Source organism: Argiope bruennichi, chromosome 8 (assembly GCF_947563725.1).
Source record: "Argiope bruennichi chromosome 8, qqArgBrue1.1, whole genome shotgun sequence".
Taxonomy (NCBI): domain Eukaryota; kingdom Metazoa; phylum Arthropoda; class Arachnida; order Araneae; family Araneidae; genus Argiope; species Argiope bruennichi.
The window spans coordinates 13,389,086-13,414,061 of record NC_079158.1 but is presented as its reverse complement, the minus strand read 5'-3'; the positions used below and the strand labels follow the sequence as shown (position 1 = coordinate 13,414,061).

The following is a 24,976-nucleotide window of genomic DNA, read 5'->3' as shown; positions in this document are numbered from 1 at the left end:
CTTCGCTTGCTTTAAAAAAACGTCTATACTTATATATAAAGTTCAATGTGTGTGTGTGTGTGTGTGTGTGTGTGTGTGTGTGTGTGTGTGTGTGTGTGTGTGTGTGTGTGTGTGTGTGTGTGTGTGTGTGTGTTGGCGCTCCACAGAAAAGACCATTTGACCTACAGCTACCAAATTTGGTACATGTATCTTAGAGGTCGGGAATGTGCACCTGGGGTCCCTTTTTTTTTGAATTTTTAATTAGAATTTTAATTATTAATTAAAAGCTAACTTTCTCGACAAAAAATTATTCATTTTCCCTACCACCAAATGAGTAAGAGTTCAGTTTTTTTTTTTTTTCCCAACAGTAATGAGGCTAGGCTTAAGATTTTTCGGCTGATTATTTCAAAGGATTCCGTTTATTTTCGTAATGTTTGATGCATTTAAAATTAAACACTGTTAATTAATCGATCTTTCAGATTAATTCTGAAATACTTTTGAATTAAAATAAAACAGAATAAAGGAAATAAAAATTTCTAATCTGCATAGCGTTACCCCAACTGGCTTAGAAAAACTCACGCATTTGCGTTACCGTAACTAGCGTTGTAAATTCACGCATGCGCATTGTGTTCTGATTGTTGACATGACAACCAATATCAACGGACGATTTAAATTATTTTTAGATTAGTTGCATGCTTTTGTAATTAAAGTGTATTTATGTTAGTTATATATTTTTTGTGTATGCTTACAGTTTTAAGACCATCGTCTTTTAAGTAGTTTTTTTTAACCTGTTTTCAACCGATTATTATTATTTTAAACGATTCGTTTTTTTTTTTTTTTTTTTTTTTTTAGTGTTTGATGCATTTAAAATTAAACATTGTTAATGAATCAATCTGGTCATGATGAATCTGAGAAAATTTTGTTGACAAATTTTTGAAATATTACATAAATTAAGAAAGATATTCTTTAGTGCCCATAAAGTTTAAACACTCAGTGACTGTTTTCAATAATCATATTACAAAAAAAAATATTTTGTTTCAGTAAAAAATATTATTATATTAATTGCAGATTAATCCTTTCCACTTTAATTTAAAGTATGAATTCTATGGGAGCCAACAGAAAATGAGAGAGATACATATTACGTTATGACTGAAGGCGTTTATAATATTATAAGTGAATTATATGCCTATCAAAATTTGAAGTTTTAAAATATTTTGATGAAGAAGCTATTAAAGTAGGAACTGCATAAAATATTTAATTATGAAAATTTTAACGAACATTAAGATTGGCGAACCGGCTGGTCGCCAAAGGCGGCTAGTATATTATATAGAAAGAGTTAAAAAAGAGAGAGAGAGAGAGAAAGCAAAAATCGTTTAATTAAATAGAATCTGATCCCTAAAAAATAATAATTTTGAAAATCTTTCTTATAATTTTTTTTTTTTTTTTTTTTGAAATTTTAAGTACCAGATCTAGATGGGGTTTTTTAAAATGCATAAATTTTTCGAGATTGGTCCAATATATAACAATTTTCAAACAGACGACATTTTTTTATATATATAAAAAAAATGAATCACGATTATTGAAAATCTATGATTTCAAGTTAAAATTTCATCATATTCGGATTTTACACAATGACTAACGCAATGAGCAAGGATTCAATATACATTGTATAATAAATCCCTTTAATAAGTTGTACAAGACATTGTTCCAAAACGAAGTATTAACGAGAACAATGATCAAATTTGTAAAGAACTCCACTGTAAGTATTTTTAGATCTCTTTGGAGCAGCAATTTCATCTTGCTGTATTCATATTTCCCTTTCTTTGGACCAATCTGCATATTTTTCTTTAATAATACATAAAAATGTTATACATACAATTATCAGACAAAATTAAAAGAAATTCTTCACCATCTTTGAATTTAACTGAAGATCGAACGTTTTTCGAAGTCGCAACAAGTATGACACAGTACGCATTTTCTATTGCCATTTCTCGAAAATGTTCCCAATATTTCAATAAACAACAATGCACGTTGTTTGAAGAAAGAGAAATTGGGGGGGGGGGAGATTTTATTTTATTTTTTTATAGTGCTGGCACTCCTCAAAAAAGTTTCTTTGCATTTCTCGACAAAATTAAGCACTTTTTAAGGATCTTTATTAAAAATTAAGCACCGTATTAATGATTAAAAAATTTAAACCTTAAAAATGATTTTCAAATTTAAGCACTTTTCATGGCGCTGCGCCCCCTATTGAAGACTAAACTTTATTTTTCAATTTTTAATATTTATCCCTTTAAATACTTCCATGTAACATGTAAAAATACAAAATGCTATTGGAATACTTTTGATACGTCGCATTTTTTCTGCATAAGTTTTCTTTTTAAAGTTTTTTGTACATTTAAAATAGTTAACATTTGTATTTGAAAATATTAAATTTTTAAGAATTTATACAACTAGTATTTTCAGTAAAAAATCTTTCTCTGTTTTTTAAGCAGTCTCAAATCTTAAACCAAAAATATATTTAAAAAGAAGATAAATGAAACTTAGTCAGTAATTAACTATATGAATTCACACACACACACACACACACACACACACACACACACACACACACACACACACACACACACACACACACAGACACACACACACACACACACACACACACCATATCTTTTAACATACTTTAAAATTAAACCAAAAGGGTCTTTCGGATCTTTTGGCATTAATTGTGGATCTAAATTCAGAAAAGACAATATCTCTGCCTTTCCGCCCAGACAACTTTCGAAAATGGTTTCATTTATTTTCACTTTATTTTTCAATTTTTAATATTTATCCCTTTAAATACTTCCATGTAACATGTAAAAATACAAAATGCTATTGGAATACTTTTGATACGTCGCATTTTTTCTGCATAAGTTTTCTTTTTAAAGTTTTTTGTACATTTAAAATAGTTAACATTTGTATTTGAAAATATTAAATTTTTAAGAATTTATACAACTAGTATTTTCAGTAAAAAATCTTTCTCTGTTTTTTAAGCAGTCTCAAATCTTAAACCAAAAATATATTTAAAAAGAAGATAAATGAAACTTAGTCAGTAATTAACTATATGAATTTACACACACACACACACACACACACACACACACACACACACACACACACACACACACACACACACACACACACACACACACACACACACACACACACACACACAAAACATTGTAAATTTTATCTCACAAAAACACATTTCGGATAAAATTTAAGTAATTTTTAATTTGTAAATTTAGTTTCGCCATATCTTTTAACATACTTTAAAATTAAACCAAAAGGGTCTTTCGGATCTTTTGGCATTAATTGTGGATCTAAATTCAGAAAAGACAATATCTCTGCCTTTCCGCCCAGACAACTTTCGAAAATGGTTTCAAATGGGTGTTTGTAAACTTGCATTCTAAGAACAATTAACTAAAATCAATAAGTTCAGTAGTAAAAAAAAATGTTTCTAATTAATCGGTCTAAAAATAAACTCATCTGAACTGTATCGAAGAATTGGAGCTAATCATGTTTGAATAAAGCATAAAGTACACGACAATATTAAAATATACGACTTAACTTCACAAAAAGAAGCATTCCACACCTCTATAATTCGCAGTGATATGAAAACAAATGAACCACAAAATTAGCATTTTAAATTTGTTAAGTAATTTTTTTCCATTCAAATTATCTGTTTTTGTAAAAAAATTCATTTTGCATTTATATAAATGTTTAAATGTTGATAAAAGTTAAAGTTTTAACTTTAAAGTTTGATAAAAGTTAAGATCATACTCAATTTCGAAAAAGGAAAAATATAAAATTATATCAAATATTTTGTGCAGACCTTATATTTTGAGTAGGCACCATATATTAATGTATACAAGCTCATCGAATCTTTGAATTTTTAGTTTATATCTGCTATTAAAAAAGAAGTAGTAAAGAATTTAAAATGTAAAAATCACTTCAAAACGTTTCTATATTTCAAAAGCCCCTTATATTCTTATAAGAATAAAAATAATAAATGATCTAAATTGGATGTGTCATCTAATTAGGAAGTTACGTAAATTCGTAAGCTAAGGATTTAATAAAATATCAATCACTATTAATGGGAAATTTAAATGAATTTTTTTTCTAACTTCAGTTCTTGTTAGATCACCAGATTTTAACTAACTAGTTAATTAAAATTAATTTTGACATGTTTAAAAAATTCCATAGTCCCGCATCTGCTACCCCTAATGCAGAGATGTGTGTAAGTAAATAATTTACATGTTTGAGAGTCGAATAAATGGAAACGTTCCATGAAGAACGATTTTAATTCTGATGGCATCAGAATGAGCGTTTTGGTTATTTGGAAAAATGTAAATAAAAGTTTCGAAGGAGGGGGGGGGGGGGGGATTTCCCGCTCTTTCCAATTCAAAATTATGCTCATTTTTTTAAAGAAACCTTCAATAAAATCGGATGTTCAAAACTTTAAAAACATTTGATAGAATCAATGAATTCAAAAAGTTTTTATTCCTTCTACCTTTTTCAACAACTTTAAAATAACATTCATTTCATCATTATATTCAGACAGTGTCATTAGCATTTATCCCAGTAGCTTTCTTAAACATTTGTTCTTTTGTTTTAATCACTTCTATCTCCTGCAATGCAAACAAAAATTTATGATGCCTAATAATAAATATTTAATAAAAGCGTTACATAATTTGATTTTTAAAAATTACATTTCCTTTTTGAAACAACAGTACTTTTCACTGTTTTATTGCTGGAATGAAAATGTCCCCCTCGTTACGTTCTCTGCAACAATTAGTTTTAATAGTTGCAGGATTCTTTTAACTCTTTATTTACCGAAATATTTTACAATCAATTTTCCCATTTTATTTTTGTATTAGTAAAGTTTCTGGCACAAAATAAACTCACAAAAGGGGGAAATATTTTTCATTAGTTTAATTATTAATTAAATTAAGATATTTTAAGAGTCAATTTTCGATTTTAGATTATATATACTGCTTGTTATCGGGACCACTCCTCTTCGTGTTTTTTAAAATACCGTTAGAAAAAGCAGTCAAATTATGAAGACATCCGCCTGATTTTAACGGCACTTTTAAGTACCGTCGGTAAATAAAGGGTTAAACTCAACTTCATTTGACATATTTATGGCTATGAATCTTAATGTTTTTGGAACAATAACCATATAAAAATATCACACTCTCAGATAAATACTTACTAGAAAAAAAAATGCATCTGTGCATTGTCAATATTCTCTCATTTTGAGATATTGTAAACCGTCAATAGTATGGATATCTTGATTAGTGATGTTAAGATTTAAAGAACAAAATTTGACTTACTTATATCCATATAACATATAATTATATATTCAAGTTCCGCTTTAAAGCAACATAAAAGCTAATGTGGGGGTGGATTTCCCAATTCTGATTGAATGATTTTGAATGAAAAAAGATGGTGTCTTGCCTGGCACTTTATTCTCCAAACTTAAGCATAATACCAGCGAGAAGACGTGCAACAGATGACATCAGATTTAACGAACACTCAGCTCGGTGGATATTTAGTGGGATCAAGTTTCGAACCTAGAACCATATGGCCATGAAGCAAAGATCTTATCACTAGGCCACTACAGCCCCAGAATCTGACTAAAGTTATTAGAAGGAGAAAGGCGGCCTTTAGCGACCAATAGGTTCGCATGGTTTAATTCTCAATAAAAAATAATAATAAAAATTAATACTTTATATAACTTGGTCTCTCAATAGCGTCTTCTGCAAAATATTTTAAGCTTCAAATTTTGTTTGCTATAACACTCACACTATTATAGAAATTTTATGCCATTCTGTTCCTTATACTATGTATCTTTCTAATTTTCCACCAACTCTCGAAACATTTGAATTTTACATTGAGACGGACTAGCGTATCTTTTTTGAGACGATTAATGGAGTATATCCAGAATCAATTATTACAAAAAGAATTTTTGGTGAAACCAAACGTATATTAAAAAATATATATGAGTAGAGAAAGCACAATCGTTCAGCAGAAATTTTATGCGTTCTACATAAAATTTTTTATAATTTACACAATATCTTACAAAATTATTCAACAAAAATTAATTTTTAGTTTTACTTTCGAAAAGATTTAAATGATATTGACTTTATTTCGATCAATAAATGCATTTCAGAAAGAAAAAAATACGAATTCTTAAATTTTATACACTTCTTTGAAGTTAAGGAAACGTTCAGTATAATATTCTTGACACTCCAATGTTTAAGTTTGAAAAAAAAAAAATTATATCTTCTACCATCAAATCTGGCCGAGATATGATGTTTTGAATTATCACTCTTCAAGGTCAATCTACAATTTCATAAATTCAGGCTAATCAGTCTTGGGGTAAGTCATGACTGGCGTATCTTCTATGAGCCGATTAATGGAATAATACATCTCCCATTTCTATAAAATAGAAACGCAAAAATTTCATAGCTCACTCAGTTTCAGTTTTTTTATATTTACGATGCTAGTACCTCAAAATATTTTTTTAAATATAACTCATATGGCCAACTCATCCAAATCGATTGTTGTGAAAAATAGCAGCACTTGAAAGATTTGGGAGCTACTGAAAAAAGTACCAGCTGTCAAATTTTTTTTTCAATTTATGAACTTCCTATAGAGTATGTCATTTTTTAAAGTGGCACGGAATATAATAAAAACATTAAAGTGAGTAATGAAAATGGCAATAAAAAGTTATTTAGAAAAAAAAATCTTCACAAAAAGTATTAATAGCGTTTAATACAATGCGAAGAGGGCAACTGCAAGAAAATATTACGGATTATATGTTTCAAATTTTATAAAGTACATAATTTTTTCAGAAATAGGTCCTTTTATAATAAATTTGTACAAAGCAAATTACAGACCTATATACAGTTTAGAAGATACGTGTTTAAATCGATAAAGAGAATAAATAATCTTCAATCTTTCTTGATTTTATAATTTAATTTACAAATTTCTATTTCACGAATATTTTTAGTGTTTTTTGTTTTTTTCCAGTTTCAAGAGTTTTTAAGTGAATGATGAGATTTTATTAAATGCAGACTCCACTTTCGCAAGTGCCAAAGCTTATAACTACAAAACTTATTTCCGAGTTTTCTAGTATTTTTCTGGAGAATTTTTAGGCACTCTACATTCAATAGTACAAAAAAAAAAAAAAAAAAAAAAATCCAACTTAGCGTAAGACCCTTATATAATACTTGATATAAAGAAACCAATAATAAACTACATTTCAGATTTAAAAATAAGACTTAAAGAGGAAAAATACATTATCAAAATCAATAAATTCGAATCAAAAACTTTGATGAAAGATAAATATTTTATCTCATGAGTAAATACTCTGTAATAAGATAAACTTCTTATTCTATAGAATGTCACACATTTCTTTTTAAAAAAGATTTTATTTTATCTTAAAAATAAAAAACTTTTAGTCAGCGCAAAGTACTAAATTGTAAAAACATTTTCGAAGCCAAAATCACAATTAGTAAAGTTTTTTTTTTTTTTTTTCCCGTAATCTGAACACGTTTTGATAATCGCAGGAACAGTAGCTAGAACAAGAAACATTTATATATGTATTATTCAAGATATAACTATAACCTGTTTTGAAGAAAGCCGAAAACCATAAACCATCAGCATAAAATGATTTACAAATTTCGAAACGCAATCACCGACAGGATGTCAAATCTAAAGATAGAAATTTCCTAGAAGTCATTCTTAGCTCACTAACTTTTTCCTGTTTAAATATTCAAATACGACAACATGCCTTGAAAACAGATAGTAACCATTTTCGAAGTTTAGATACAATCAGCATAAATTTGAAAGCAGAATTATCTTTTTCAAGGAGAAGAATTTTCAAATAATAAATAAAACGGCAAATTAATCAAATTCTGATTAGATGCCAAAAAAAAGTAAAAATTAAAAGATCGAAAATAAAATTTTCTAAACAACAATGAATAACTTTTTTTTAATGTAACTTTTAGACAAATGATTAAAACTTATAATGGAAAAAAAATTCCTACATCGCTAATATATGAAAAACAGATTAAATCTAAAACATTTAAGTTAAATCAACTGAAATCAGGTATAATAACAGGATTTGCACTGTCTCTCTATATAAGGAACCAATGATTGGGAATTTATATATATGCACACACATATGTATAATATTCGCGATCTTAAGTTCAAAAATAAATTGGAAAATGAGATATTAATTACTGTCACAAAATATGCTAAGCAGTTGTTTTTTTTTTTTAATAAAGAAATCTTTTATGTCTGTATAATTTTCTTTCTTTTTCATTTCCCCCTTCAAGATAATAAAAAGACTATCTTAATAGTTTTTGCAAAATGTAAACAGATCATTATTTAACAGTTTAAGAAGCCCTGCTAGAGTGCATATAAAAAGAAAAAAAAACAAGTGATATCAACAACATTAAAATAAAAAGATACTAGCGCAAAAACTGACTTCAAAAACAGAAAGTTGTTATTCTGAATGTCTTGCATAAATGCGGCATGAAATTTTAAAATCTTATTTCTTAGTGTTGCCAAGATTCTAGAATAATTGTCAGTCATTAGAAAGCTCCATAGCCTAACATTTCTCTAAGTCAAATTAAAAGAGAAATTTTAGGTACATTGCTTTTGTAACTGTACTCCCAATATTTAAAATATATTTCCTCAGGACATTTAATAAATTTCTAAAATTTACAAACACAAAAATAAGAAACAGCATGACATAAATGCATCACCATTTCAATGATGACAATGAGACCAGAAACATCCTATTCACAGATAAATATTTCTTATTCTCATTTTTTTTAATTTCTTTCCTCCAAAATTTACTCACAATGGATCATCTATGTACAACAAAACAAAAATTAAATCTTATAAACAAGTTTGCTAGTAAAATTTAATTCAGAGGGATCATATGAAGAAGATTTATTCAGTAATCTTAAAACCAGTCTTTAAAAAAAAAAGGTTTATTTTACAACAACAAAAAAAGGTATTAGAATATGCTACATATTCTGCAACTGATTTAAAAATGTGTACTAAGATCAATGGATAAGAAAGGATATACAGCATATTCCAAACAATCAACTCTTCCTATCATGATACAGATTTCTTAATATCTTTTAAAAGTACAGTGTAAAAGTATTTTTTAGTACTTATACACAGGTTTTCTAAGTTATTTTGGCTTTTTTTTTTTTAATTTTTGAATCAACAAAGAGAAAATTTCTTGCAAGGGAAGCAAATCTCATAAGGGAAGCAAGATTGTATTATCCATTTAACTAGGATAGAAAAGAAATATTACATGTAAATATTTAAAATAAAAACTCCTCACCATTAATGAAAATAGAAATAGTCAACTTTTATTCTAGAATTCATAACACAAACTTATTTGTAGCTTCCAAGCTGTTTTATTTTCTTCTAATGTTGAAGGGTTATTTCAAGACATCTTGATATGAAATTTCCATTTTTCAAGTATACATGCTACTAAATAACTTGAAAAACCAAAATTATTGTTTAAACTGAATGCACCTCAATGAAATTGTCCATGTTTTCAACTTAACATCAACATATTTCCATACAGAAGTAATGAGTAGGATACAAAATACCTCCTTTTGACAAATTTTATTCAAAGCTTAAAGATGGTAAATTTAATAAGTAGAACAGAAATTTCATTCATCTAGTGTATTTTATTTTTGAGTTATTGTATTCTTAAACAAATAGAGAGAACAAAAGATGATATACTCTTTGACAAATGAATAAATTTAATACAGATTTGCAACTTTGATGTTTAAAATCATCTGTCAAACTTACATTAAACCAATAATTTCAGCAAAGAATGGAATAGTAACATTTTACATTCATCATGCATAAAAATAAATATTAAAAAATTATGTTTATAAGGAAGAACAAAAACATATTTGCTATGAAAAAAAAAACACTACAAAAATATTTCAAAATAAATAAATTCTTAAGCTATATCTACTACATATTTTGATTTCAATTTTGTAACAGACAGATTTAATGTCTGGTCACAAAAATTACAATAAAGTTGTCTGCGATGGGAGATTACCATGAAGTAATAAATCTGCATCAATACCAAAAAAATCCAGAAAGTTAATATGAAATTTTCTTGCAGTTTTTATAAATAGTATTCTTCAATATTTATCTAAATTTCTTCAAATATTTTGTTAGCTTTCCAATGAAAACAAACATATAAAAACAAAATCAAATTCTGTAATTCAGTTGTAAATGATTCCTGGCTATAAAAAAAATTGTTTTTGAAATAATGGAGAAAACTTACATCATTGACCAAAAATGATACAGAAATATTATACCAGCAATACATATATCAAGTAAATATTTTAAACAATTGCTGAGCTTTCACTGGTAATAAACTATAAATTTATAAATCAATATGTACTTATTATATGATAAATATGCAGTATTTGATACATAATAAACTACAATTTGAAAAATAAGTTTGCTATAAGTATAAAGAAATGCCAGACAAAATGAAATTCCCACCATAAATAGAATCTAAGGAACTATACAAACGAAAATTAATAATAATTTAAGTTGTAATTTTGAAAGAAAAATTATGAAAATATTTTAGATCACCTCAAATGAATATAATGGATATGTTGAGAAGCAGCAAAAGCAAAACAGATTAGAAGACAGTTATAAAGTATGCAAATAGATGTATCATATAGTATCATATTCTGATACAAGCAAATAAATGAAAAGAAAAATATCTTAATTGTTTAGAAGAAACAGTAGCAAGTCTTTAACAAATGCAGTTAAATAATATATATACATAGAACTAAGTATGGATCAACAAGTGTGACAATTTGTAAGTGTAGTTTGTGACAATAAATATTGATTTTTCTGAAGAAGATTTTTAAAGTATAGCAGATGTTACAGATAAATGTATTTGGGTCTTCATAAACAAAATTCCATCGCGGTACAGATATATTCTTGCTGAAATTAGGTTCTGATCTTCAAAATGATAAAATTCAAACTACATGTTGAATTTTGTCATGGTATTTGTATAAGTCAAATTTACTTATTATACAAAACTGCACCTAAGTTTTGGGACTCATGGAAACAGATGATAATTAGGAGCTTTTATTTATTATTTGAATCAGAACCAGTTTTTTTTTTTTTTTTTTTTTTTTTTTCCAATTATGGCTGGTCATTTTTCTTAATTACTGTAATTCTGAGCTTCTAGCACACTGACAAAGTTATCAAGAGCTGACAAGGGCAAACTCGATTTTTTCTCTTTGGAAATTTGTAAGTGTAGTGTGTGATAATAAGTATTGATTATACTCTTTGGAACACTGCTCAATCAAAAATTGTCGAATAAGTTTAAATATTAAATTACTGCATATTTGAAAGCCTATTTCTTCACACCAGTACAATGTAGCTAATACCAATTTTAAGTACAAAGTAGCAATCATAATAACCAATACCAAATTAGGCTTTACAAGGATTTTTAGGCAATTGCAACTCCAGGGTGTGCTTCTTCTTGCCTCCCTAATGTCTGATTTTTTTTATTTGTGATTTTTTTTTTCTTTTTCATTCATTTAAATTTAATTTCTAGAAGCAGTAATTTTAAATAACAAATTTGGATATATTGAAATAATAAAGCTTTCATTATGAGCCATTTATTACAGAGTCTAGATAACGTGCATATAGAACAATATAGAATGTAAATTTAAAAGTAATTTTCACAAAATTATAATAAAAGTCAATCTTTAATGCAATTTTTATTATATTTGATTGGATTTTTTTCAATCTTAACACAAAACTTTTTAAACTTTAATAAAATAATACAAAACTTGCCAAAAGTAACTAATTAGGAATATTGTAGGCATTCCAAAATTTATCAATTAGAATAAGTTTGTATGCATGGCCCTTATAATTTTAACTAAAGCACAAAATTAAACTGCTCTGAAAACAACAGCAAATAGAATTTAAATAGAGTTTCCTCTAAATAGATTTTACTTTGCCTATTAAATAATCAGTCTTTATACATAAATTCAAAAAAATGGCATAAACTATAATATTAAGAGATTTCATAGAGTTCAAATATAGTTAGAAAAAAAAAGATATATTTTTTACAACAAAATTTATATTCTGCACTGTTTTATAGTATTCAGTTTTCTTTAAATGAAACATTAAATATGAATGAAAAAAAATTTCCTTTGCATTAGAATTTATTGTATTTTTCACCCCACCATTTACTTCATAAATTGAGAAAGTATTTCTTGGTTTGCAGTTCAATTATGCCTTAGAATCTTGTTTTGTAATCAGTTAACAAACAATCAAAGCAAAGAGAATCAAATCTTCATAAACATGTTTTATATTTTCACCTAAATACAAAAATTTAATTCCTGATATTACATTATACTTTTTATTTTGGTACATGATGAATATTTATTTTAATTCAAAATTACAGCTAAAATTGTACAAATAGTCAAATGGCACAAAAATTACTGACAGATGGAAAATCTAATTTCAAGTAGAACAGCAAAATGTACAAAAGCAATTCTAAAAGTGAAAATGAAAGACTTGTAAAAATATAAAGATAAAAAAAAAGCAATGGAAGATCACATATAAAGCACTAAACTTCCATATGAACCATTTGTTTTGAAATTGTCAGACTGAATATAGGCATCTCTGTCCCTTGCACTTAATCATATACAAAAAGCTGTTAACCTTGATGATTTAGGAAAATTTTGCTAGTGAGCTATACATTTTTATCAAAGGAAAAAAAAATTTCAAGAAATGTCATGAAAATGTCTATTATCAAGTTATTTTTTTTATTCCTATTTAAAGTTTTGGGTCAAGAATATAAAATTCAAAGCTATTTGACTTCATGCAGATCATAATAATGAAAGTAAACAATATCATTAAGGTAAAATGTTTATTAGCAAATTATTCAGTATAAATTTATTTTTTACCTCTAGATAATAAGTCTTTTTTTCTAATTATTAAGGAGGTGCACTTGTTAATTATTTTGTCAGATTTAAAATTTTTGGTCTTGCTTAATCTCAACTGACAGCAAGGCTAAACTGGGTGGTATTTCCTGCCATATACTACTTCATAAATAATTTTTTTATTGTTGCAGTTTTCAAAATGGTCATTCAAACTTAAGCTACAATCACAGGAACCATTAAATGTATGCTGCATATTGTACATATATAAGGAAAACTCTATAACTCTATATTATTATCAATAATTCTGTTAATCCTTTGATGCAATTATTTTTTTAAGCTTTTTTTAAAAATGCCTAATTTAAAGATAGCTTGGATGAAAATATTCATCCTTTGGACTATTTTACACAAGATGAACTACTTTGTCATGAATCTCTGCTTTACTTGCTTTCATAAGAAATTCAAGTGAATTCACATTTATAAAAAAAAAAAAATCACAAGAAATTAATAGCTAAGTATCAAGTGCATTTTTCATATCTAGATAATGATCTATAAGTGCAGTGGTTAAAGCTTCTATCATTGGGTAAATCATAATTTTGGATCTAATATTAAAATCTTCATCACATAAATTCATCAGCCTTTATTTTTCTTTTTTTTTTTTTAACATAATTAAATTTCCCAAAGTCCATAAATCTGTGAAGCAATTGACACTAGATCCCCAAAATTTTTCACATTTCATTAATTTTAAGCAAAGTATTCTCCATTAATTCAATATTCAATTCCAATTCATATCAATCAAAAGACTCGGATCACAAAGATTTTAAAAAAACATTTAAAAAGCATAGTGTGACTAAAACAAAATCAAATATACTTTCCTGATAAGAAAACATATTACCCTTATAGTTTTTGATTTGCCTTTATATATGCTCTTCTAGAACAATTAATTTTATAGTTATATCATAACACTCTCCTGAATATTCTCCTTTTCCAATTCATTTACAGATAAGCTCTAGCTTGCTTAGAAGCATTTCCTTTCAGCTGGCCTGTATAGAGATGCCACTTAGGAGCATGGTTAACAGATTTATTAGATATTGATACAACAGCAAGTATGAATTTTTATTAATTAAAAATTATCTCATTATGTCTTTTGGTTTTAAAAGTATATTGTTAGTGAAAAATATATTGTTATTGAAGTTAATTTTACAATTCTTTTTTAAGAAAATTGCTAATAATTTATTATATATATATATATATATATATTCACTCAGGTCCTTGTTACCAGTAGTAGTTACAGATCTGCTTCTATACAAAGGAATCTAATAATTCTATTTTTATAAACTAGTTTGAATCTAATAGAGTATCAGTTGAATAAATTCAACTGTGCACTTTAGTTTACTTACAAAAATGCACTTTAGGAGTTGAAAGCTGTGTAAGATGTCAAAACAAACTTTCCTTAAAAACACAAATATTAACTACAATCATACCACATTACCAAAAAAAATTGTTCAAAGAAGATAAAATGAAATTGAAATTCTAAATCAACCATACTAATTTAGCACATATTATTTTGCAGTGTAAAAAAAGTTTTAAGAATAAAATTTAGAGAGTGGCTTGATATTTCTTTCTCACTTATAGCATGCACTTTTTTCAATGTTATTTTTAAATGTACAGTTAAGATAGTACAGTTAAGACAGATTTTTTTACACTGAAATATGATTTGAAATTAAAAATTAAATGGGAATTTTACATCATATTTTATATTGATGGGAAAACTTTAGCGTTACATATATAAAGAACTGAACATAAGAAGAAGAATAAAGACAATTTTAATATAATTTCTCATAACGCATTCACATAATATTTTAACATTTCAACTTCATAACATTTTATACTTCATCAATTTTATAACTGCATTCTTCCATAAAATACATCCAATCAACAATCAAGAGAAGAAAAAAAATTCAAACTCAAGTCATCACTTTATGAAAGTCAATAAACTTAGCTAAGGACTGGAAGCATATAAAAAAATAGAAAATTATTTTAAGTTTTGAACATTATATAAATAGAGTTGTATATAAAAGCTCTTGCATTATACAGAAAGTAAATCCTCAAAAATAAAGTTCTGTATGAAAAAACTTATTTAAAAATTATCTACAAAAATCTAAAAATTCGGAATTTCCAAAGACAATCATGACTGAAATGGAAGAAAATTTCAGGACAGGATTTTCAATTCAATCACAGGTAATCCCTAGCTTGTATAGTGAACAAAATATCATAAATGACTGAAGAAATTTTCTGCAAATCTATCAAATTCATATTAATTATAACAAGTTAATAAAATTGAATATTACAAACTGTAGAAAACTTTGCATATGAAGGTATCATCCTTAGCAGAAAATCCAACAATATTAAATCTTATTACTCATTTTTTTTAATTTTTTTTTATGATCAATATAAGACATCACATTTCAAATTCGAATAATTTAAAAATGAAATAACAGAAAACTTCCAATTAATGTTTTAAATACATACTTTACCTGAAAATATGATTTAAATAGCTTTAGAGAACATTTAAAATATCTTTTTAAAAAAGAAAATTGATCAGATTATTAAAATTCAACTTATATCAATACTTTATATTTTTGCATGAAAATGCAATTTCTATTGTTTCCTTTAGCTATTCCACATTCTAAAGTAATTCTGAAGTTTCCATCCAATTTAAAAATAATTTCTTTGAGAATGGTTTATAATATTTTCATCTGTATTTTAAATTTTTAATTTAATATACAGATTTTAATATTGATTTTAATATTTAATATTTTTAATTTAAGACAGAAAAGTAGTTATCAGAAAGCTATAAAAGACCTCACAATATAATTTCCCTCATCATAAAAACATAGAATAAGCATATATAATTTACAAAAATAGCATTTTTTAAAGATATACTTTAATTCACTTCTATTTGAATTATTTCAAACTGGTCCTACATAATCTGAAAGAGAGACAGACAAGAACTTATAGATGTTGTGAAATCAACATGTACAATTTTTATATCCCTTACCTCCCCTTTTCACACTCATAAAACATGCAAATGATATAATAAACATATAATTTTACTTTAGACAAGCAAGGTTTGAACGTATTCAAGAAATTAATTTATATATTTTAAAATCATTTAATATAATATTTTAAAATTTCAATAAATACAACAAAAGTGTCAACAATTTATCATTCTATAAGTAAGTGAAATGCATTTAAATATCAGTTTGATGATAAAATATTTTTTTTATAGTCAACTAAGAGAAATGCATTTAAATATCGGTTTGATGATAAAATATTTTTTATAGTCAACTACTAGTCAATAATGTGTTATATAACTACTATTACTATTTTATCAAACTATATTACTTTTACTATTTTAAATCTTGATTTTAAAACTTTCAATCAAAAGTAGTAATGAATGATAATATGTTTTCATATTTACATTCAAGTTTCTTTATGAGAGAAATGAATCATTCAGCTATGCTTTGATAAGAAACAGGCTATAATTTATATATTACACTAATAGTAAATATATCATTATTAATTCTATTTATTTTCATAATCATTTAAATATTATACAAAAACATTTAACATAGTAGAAATATCACATAACATCTATTGCATTCCCTAATAATATGAAATCATTTAGTTTAAAAATGAAATAAACTGAGAAAAGCAATTAATTAGAAGGCTTTTAAAGACCAATAAAATTTTAAAGAGATTTATCTCAAGCATTTTCAAAATTACATCCCGTTTTTGATTTATTATTTAACATTTATATATAAAATGGATAGAAATTAATATTCTAAATAATATTAACCTTTAGCTTACGCTGGTACAACTGTTGTACCAAACTTTTTTTACGGGTCTGTACAACTGCTGTACCAAACTTTTATTTTTTACCTTTCCTTACGGATCTGTTCAACTGCTGTACCAAACTTTTATTTTTTACCTTTCCTTACGGGTCGATACAACTGCTACACCAGCAAAAAGTTTGGATTCTTTTCTCCTACTTCCAACTTTCCAGCTGAACCCTAATTGTCTCATAAAATAACTTCCCTTTTGTGTCATACCCCTTTGTGTTTAGGGTCAGGAAATTTCATCCAGCAGTTGTTACAATCACTGTTGGTCCAAGAGAGTTTTGTAAACCCTGTTTTGGCAACATTTTTTTTAAAGTAAACTTCTTAAGAAGAACGTTACGAGTTAACGGAATGAGTTTGCATAATTTCATTAGTGAGTAGTACTCAATTGAAACTTTCTGGGAGAAAAGACCCCATTCCTGCAAAAAACTTTATAAATTCCTTAATTTTTAACTTAATAAAATACGTAACCTTGTAATAATATGTGTTTATAGTTGGGTCTATCTATTCAAATGATGCATATTTGACCCAAGAATTATTTGAAATTTCATTTCTGATGGAATGGTTTGATGAAGGTATTCGACGCCTATTCATATTATTACTCCATCGCTCCCATTCGTCACAAATGATGCAGAAAAATTAATTGGAAACACAGATTGTTTTTTTCTCCATGTCATTTTATTTTACATTGAAGAGTGACAAAACACTCTGTTTTGTCTTCATGCTTACCCACCGCTCCTAACGGGCATATATACTTCCCAGCCACTAATGTATTTGTCTAACACAGTATTAAAGAAAAAACGACTTACAATTTTTTCAGCTTTAAATTTTAATACTTGAACTGGATATATTCCTGCTAAAAATACATTTTGGTTTTACGATTTTTCAGTAATCTGTCAGTTTTATCATTATTTTTCATGATTTATGAAAACTATTGATTTAATAATTTATTATTAATCATTCATTAAAAGTTATAATTCTAATATTAAAATATTGAGAGAGATTCTTAAAATCTATCAAAAATAATAATTAGTAGTTTTTCGATGCATTCAAATATCAGAAGATAACTATTAAAATCTTTATACCTTCATTTCAATCCAATGAAAAGTTACTAGACACTTAAGTTATTCTGGAAATATTTGTATTAAAAAATAAAATAAAGTAGCTGCATCAAAAAAGTCAGGAATACTGGATTCAATTTTAAGCATTTTTGAAAGATAATATAAATCATCTGCTAGTAAAAATACTTGTATTTAATAACAAATGCTGATCATTTACAATGCCAGCTTTATTTTTTTTTAAGTTAAGTTTTTTGCTAACTACTTTTTGGTGTAATATTAAGCACTAATTCTAAGTAAACTATAGCGAATGTTACTTTGATTAAATTAATTGTCTTAAATCTGGTGATTACCTATGTATTAGTAAATTTTTTGTTATAATTCATTTATTGATGTCTACAAAACTGAGCATATTTTTCAAAAATACTACACTACAATGAGTAATTGAAATTCTCAGGGGAAAAAAATCACTATAAACTGTAAGAATTGACAATAGAATAGGAAAACGTTGCTAGTAATTTATATTAAAAACCATTCGAAATATGTTAGGAATAAAAACCATATTCGATTTCTTGGAGCGTAATATATTAATATTAAAACAATCAAAGATATTTTAAACTACAAAATAGCAGAGGATTGTTATCTGTTTTATGCACAAAGAAATGGGAATATTTTTAAAAAGAAAATATAAACAATTAGAATGCATAATTAAAACTTTATGCATGATATATAAATCGTTACATTTTATCAAAATTGGTGAGTTAGAAGAATAGCAAAATAAAATTCACAATGATGTGTTCAAGCTTTATAAGAATTAAATTTACAGCTTCTATAATGCTTGAAAAATGTATTTAATTACAAATATGATTGAAAAATTCATTATATTTTGTTTAATCTGCCAAATAACTGTACAGCAGTTATCCTATTTGCAATATATTTAATGTCATAAACTTCAATATTTTCTCCTATAGAATTAGTAAACTAATTTTTCAGAAAAAAAAATAAATAAATAAAACAGCGATAAAAACTTTATCTGGGGCTCAGATGCGGTAAAACCTCAAAAGCACAACCTGGTTCCGACAGAGTGGACAGATGACCAATTATCACTACAGGTGGTCAAAATTTAAGAGGTTATATTCAACAAAGTCTTTAAAAGAAAAGGAAAGCATCTTCTAGCTTTTCTCACTGAATGCCTGCATTTAAAGTAACTTTTCTGAGTTTGGGTCCCAGAAGCTTAAAGGTTAAGTAATACATAAAACAGTCACCAATTTTCTATAATATAAGTATATGAAAAACTAATATATTAAGTGTTATATAAAAGTTCATTTTAACTACTACATACATATTATTTATATTCATAACTTTTTAACTATATAAATCTACTTATACCAATTATATATCTAGTATAAAAACCATTAAATAATAATCAATACTTCTACATAATATTTATGGCTCTTGGCTATTATCACTAAGTAAATGAGAAATATCACAAGATGATTATATTATGTATAATAGCAATTGGAAATCTTGGCATAATCTGAAAATCAGGAAGTAAATTGTAAATATCCATAAGTTATCTAAATATTTTCCACATATTTTTTTAATAGCATTTTATTTTACAGAAAAAAAATGTCCTTTTACTCTCTCTATAATGGATAAAAATATCTAAATTTTACAATTTTACTTTAAATGCATACAAGGTTCAAATAAATGCACTATTAATCATGCATACTTGGTTAATGCTAGAGTCTACTTGAAAGATAAAGCAATGCTGGGATTCCTAAATGTAAAACTACAGTTGTCCTAATCATACAACTGGGGTCTATTTCATCAACAAATTAGGGAAAAAAGAAAAATTTTCTGGTCAACAAAAAAAAAAAAAAAAAAGCTAGCAGATAATGATCAAAATTTTCTAATGATATCCATCAAAATATAAAAGTAATATCTTAGTAAGATAGTAAACAATTTTATTGACATTTAACTGGCTTTTATTAAGATTTCACTTTTTTATTGATATAAATATCAAGTACAAGTTAAATAAAATATAGAATAAAAAAATCCAAATAGTATAAATTTTCTTTGAATGGAACTTTTTTAGTTACAATTGTCCAAGAAAAATTATACTAATGTTACAAAAGTAAGCTTTAGGAACAAGATTAATTTTCAGTCCCAAATAAAAAAAAAAAAAAAGCTATGCTTTATATTATTCTCTTTTGATCATAATAGAGGTTTTAATTTATACTCCTTTGAAATAGAAAATTATCAATATTAATTAAAGAATTCATTCTGAAATATATTTCAAACAGAATTGAAATGTAGAAAATAAAAATGCCAGTTTTACAACTTAATTTCAATTTTATCATAAATAATTATTAAATAGTAAGCAATTTTTAAGCTTTGTTAACTCTTAAATTTCATTTGATAAACATGCAAGTTTTGAAGAGTTTAAGTCGGAAACATGAGTTTGCACTGTCAGGTGGTGGTTGTAAAATCAGGTGTATTTGATAACTAATAATCCCAATACTCAAATATCTCGCTTGCTAAAGACAGAATACAATCAAGAGTTTTATATATAAATTGGAAGTTAATGCATTAATTGAAAAATAATAAATTAAAATTTTACAACTACATTAAAGTAACTTCTCAACATTCACAGAACTTAAATACGTAGGATTGATTTTGAAAATTCTAACTTACAAGCATATAACAATTTTTTCAAGACAGCTTTGAATAGGCATTGCCTATTTAAAGATATATATTAAAATTCCTTAAAGAACTGTTTATAATGCAAAACTACATATTAAAATGTACAAGTTTAAACTGATATAAGTAATAATGGAAATGGAAAAAGAAAAAAAAAAGGGGGAGGAGGGAGAGAATAGTTTTTAACAGCCAAGCATAAAGTAATTAAATATAATGTATATATGCTTTCATATAGACACAACACTGTTTGCTTTTCCTTCTTCTAAAGAACTAATAATTCTGATAAAATAACATTGTACTTTTAGAAGTACTTTTTAGCCTCCAAAGTAAATAATATATACTTTTCTTATAAATTTGCAAACAAATCTTTAAAACCTTTAAAAAAGTTTCAATCTTGAAATTTTAATAGCATATATAAATAAAATTAAAAAAACTTATTCATAACTTAATACAATAAAGAGAAAAGCTCATTCGCCTGCTTAAAAAGGCTGAAATTGCATTTAGATAAAATCTTCCTCAATATAAATAACTCACATTCTTAATATGCTTTTATTTGACATAATGTTTTGGATTATAAAGTTGTAAAAATGCATCTGAAAAATTGTGGCTCAACATTTTTGGAAGCAAATTATACACTCAAATAATCAGATCAAATCAAACAATTCTGTCTTTACATATCAATCTATCATTTTTAAGTGTATAAAATAAAAGTTATCTATATCAATAATGCACAACAATCATTTGTGGAAAAAAAATTAATACTCTATAACTTTGTTCCTATGTTAATGAAATTTTTCTTATTAATAAATTTATAAGAAACTTTTTATATTCAACATACTACTTTAATATTTATGCTATAATTTATTAAATGGCACAGGATTATTAGATAAAATGCTAACTATATCATATATCATTGATGCAAAGTAAAAAAGTCAGAAAAAAATGAAATCCCAAATTTTTAAGGAGAAAAAAATTCTTGAAAAAGCTGGGATGTAAATTTATATTATCTTAATTTGTATTCTGAAAAATACATTATGTTTACAATGATTTACATATAAAATTTTTTATTTGTTCACAAAAATTTAATTTCATGCAGCTATTTCCATGTTATCAAGTTGCATCACTATAACATTTAGAAATATACAAAGTATCTAAAATTTAAATCTAATTAAACAAATATAAAAACAAATAATATATAAACAAATATAAAAACAAATAATATATAAACAAATAAAAAACAAATAATATATAAACAAATATAAATGCATCTTGTCTATGACAATCATTTCAAATTTTCAATAAAAAATCATTTTATTGATATGATTTTTTTGTATGCATATTTAAAAAAGTGTATCATTATTCTTTAAAATTGAATGTTATTCAATTGAATTTTATGTTGTGAATTAAAAGTAATGAGCAGCTTTCTCAAATGCTTTGATATATGCTAGGAAGTTTAAAACTTGTATAGATTCTACCTTAAACAATTTACAGAATAATTTTAAATAATTATTAATACATTTGAAATATTTTTAAAATATTAAAAAAAAATTCAGCTGAACTTGCATTAATATCCTAAATTACTAAGAAACTGCCAAAAATTCTTATTAAATGTAATTTATGCTATGCCAATATATAACGACTTATTTGCGTTTCTTTGAGTTACTTCTTACTAGAAAAATTCGGTTGTAAGTAAAGCTGATTGTCAAGAATAAGCATTTCCAACAAATAAAAGCAATTCAGCTCATTTAATTAAACTTATCAAATGAAATAATTCTAAACCTAATAGCTAAATTTTTAATTTAGATAAATATATCCTTAAGAATTTTGCATCTTTTCGCAAAACACAAAATCTTAAAGGTAACATTGCGAAGATCACAAATAATATAACACTTTCCCTTCCAATTTCGAATGATCATCAAAAAAAAATATTACAATAATCAAAGAAAATATTGGGAACTTACCTGCAATTATACAAAAAATTACGATGTAGCTAATCCCTTGCAACAGCCCCGTGGTCCGCATGGCGGCAGACGTCTAGCCCAAGTCTGGAAAGGCTTTCACAGCCGTTGAGGAATGGACTCAACTATGAGGGACTGTCTCCTGAATTCAGTTCGTGATAAAATCAGCTGATTCCAAAGCAAATCCATATCTCGCTTAAAATTTCGAGTTTTTTATCAATTATCTTGTAATTCCGACTTTTAAACTAATTTTTTCAACTTGGGGCATGCAAGTGTTTAATCACCCATCAAAAAAAATTTTTTTATTCCTTAACTGTTTAAAAAAACGTGCATTGTCATAATTCTCATTTTTCATAAAAATTACTTTATCTTATCATATGTTTATCACCCGCATGAAAATCCATGAAGTATCAAAATTTCAAGAGGTTAACAAAAAAAAATTTAAAGATATGATTAGCAAATTCTAAAGGTCATCTCTTGCAAAATAAATGCAGTTATTTTGAATAAATTATCAAAAAAAAACAGCTATGCACTTTTCAAATACATCCCCTGATCTTATCTCGAAAAAAAATTTATAAAAATATAGCACAAATTGCTAGACAACTCAATAGTTACTAAAGGGTTAATTTTTATTATTTTGCTCGTTCTTTTGATATATACTAAATTTCCTGCACACTGAAAATTTTTAAAAACCAATCCTAAAAGGAACAGAAATATTTAAATAAGAATGACTGAAGGTAAAAAAAAAATTATTTTTGTTACTTTTTTACATATTGGACTACATGGTAAACGCGGAAGTTTACCATAGACTTCCCTTACTCTCCAGTAGCGACACGAACGAAACACACAATTGTAATGATTTGAGTGAGATCAGCGACAGGCTCGCAGACTGTCTGGCCGTCGGACGATACCATATTTTCAACGAGGGACATACGACTAGGTAGACGGGAGGGGATTGAAAATGAAAAAGTAGAGTGAAACCTCCTTTATTTTCACAATCGTCCCGTTCGTTTAGCAGCAAAATAATTGTCAACATCGCTTGTTTTGACTGGACCGGAGCTAAACGCTTTTGTATGTCTGTTCTGAAAAGTGCGCAATTGCTTCCCTGAAATGGAAAACAGAGGAATTCAGAATTTTAAATTTTCTCTCTTTCGCAACATAAGCGCGATTTTGTGCGGTGCTGACGAACTCATAATTTGGAAGCAATATTTTTTAGCAATAAAAGTATTATTTTTTTTTAACCTTTTATGAAATTTATTTTAAAAGCAACTTTTAGAATTTGTTTTCATTTATTATTATTATTATTATTATTCGCTCATTCTCTGTCTCTTGTTCCTTTTGATAGATCTTTCAGAATGTCCTTTGAAAACACATCTTCACAAAGATTACGGCACTGAATAGTTTGCCCATATTAAAGAAATTTGAAAAAAAGAAATAAAATAAAATGATCTGATATTTCGGAAAAAATGCAAAATTGCTGCAATAAAATGTCGTGTTGGAAATTATTTTAAAAAATTATTGAATTGAGTTAACTTTTTCTCCCGATTTTTACTTGCTAATTAACCGCTCGTATTCTTTTTATAAAAATTAATTAAATGTAACTTTCAAAATATTTTTTTCTGAATATATACACTTTTTTTACCTCTCTTTCATGTTATTTTAAATTGATTCTGGTATTTATTTCTGTCACTTCTTTAATTTTATTTTATTAAATAACTCCTCTTCTCTCAATAAAAATCCCAGATTGAAAGTAAGAAAATTTGATCACTTCAAATAAAAACATAAAATGATGAGATAATAAGCAATAAATAGAATTGAAAACTGTCACCATCAAACAGCTTTTTATGTTGCTTTGAAAGTCCTTTGAATAAATTCAACTTAGCTACTTAAAATTTAAGATAAGATAAAAATCAAGAATTTTAAATTGCCTCACCCGCCCTACCTCATACCACACAATGTCAAAAACAGTTTCCTTTTCATAATTCTTTTTTGAATTGCATTAAAAAATTTTAATAAACTATTTCATAATAAAGGTGAATTAAGGATGAGAGATAAAAATTATATATCTCAGGTTTAGTAACTTTTTTTCTATATAATAAACTAATGCAATAATCCATGTGATTCGTGGCATTTTTTTTCTATAAATATTTTCATAATGTTGCACAAAAAGTAATAATTAAAATTTAATAATATTTTTTAATTTATAAATCTTTTCTTAGATAATTGTGGAAGAAATTTTTTTTTCTTATTATTTATTTCAATTTAATAATTCCATTAATAATTTTGAAAAGTAATTTATTTATGCATTACTAATTCTGAGCTGTATCAAATGTCCAGAGGCACTAGGGCGATGCAAG

The 24,976-nt window shown here is 26.1% G+C and overlaps 1 protein-coding gene across 1 annotated transcript in view; it reads right to left on the bottom strand.

Annotated features, from left to right (window-relative positions):
- Nucleotides 1-23,490, bottom strand: part of LOC129981369 (uncharacterized) — a 102,653-nt gene extending 79,163 nt beyond the window's left edge. The window contains exon 1 of the mRNA XM_056092194.1: nt 22,623-23,490. Within this exon, the coding sequence (XP_055948169.1) occupies nt 22,623-22,683 (61 nt within the window). The 5' untranslated portion in view covers nt 22,684-23,490. The remainder of the gene's footprint in view (nt 1-22,622) is intronic.
- Between the last annotated feature and the right edge of the window lie 1,486 nt (nt 23,491-24,976).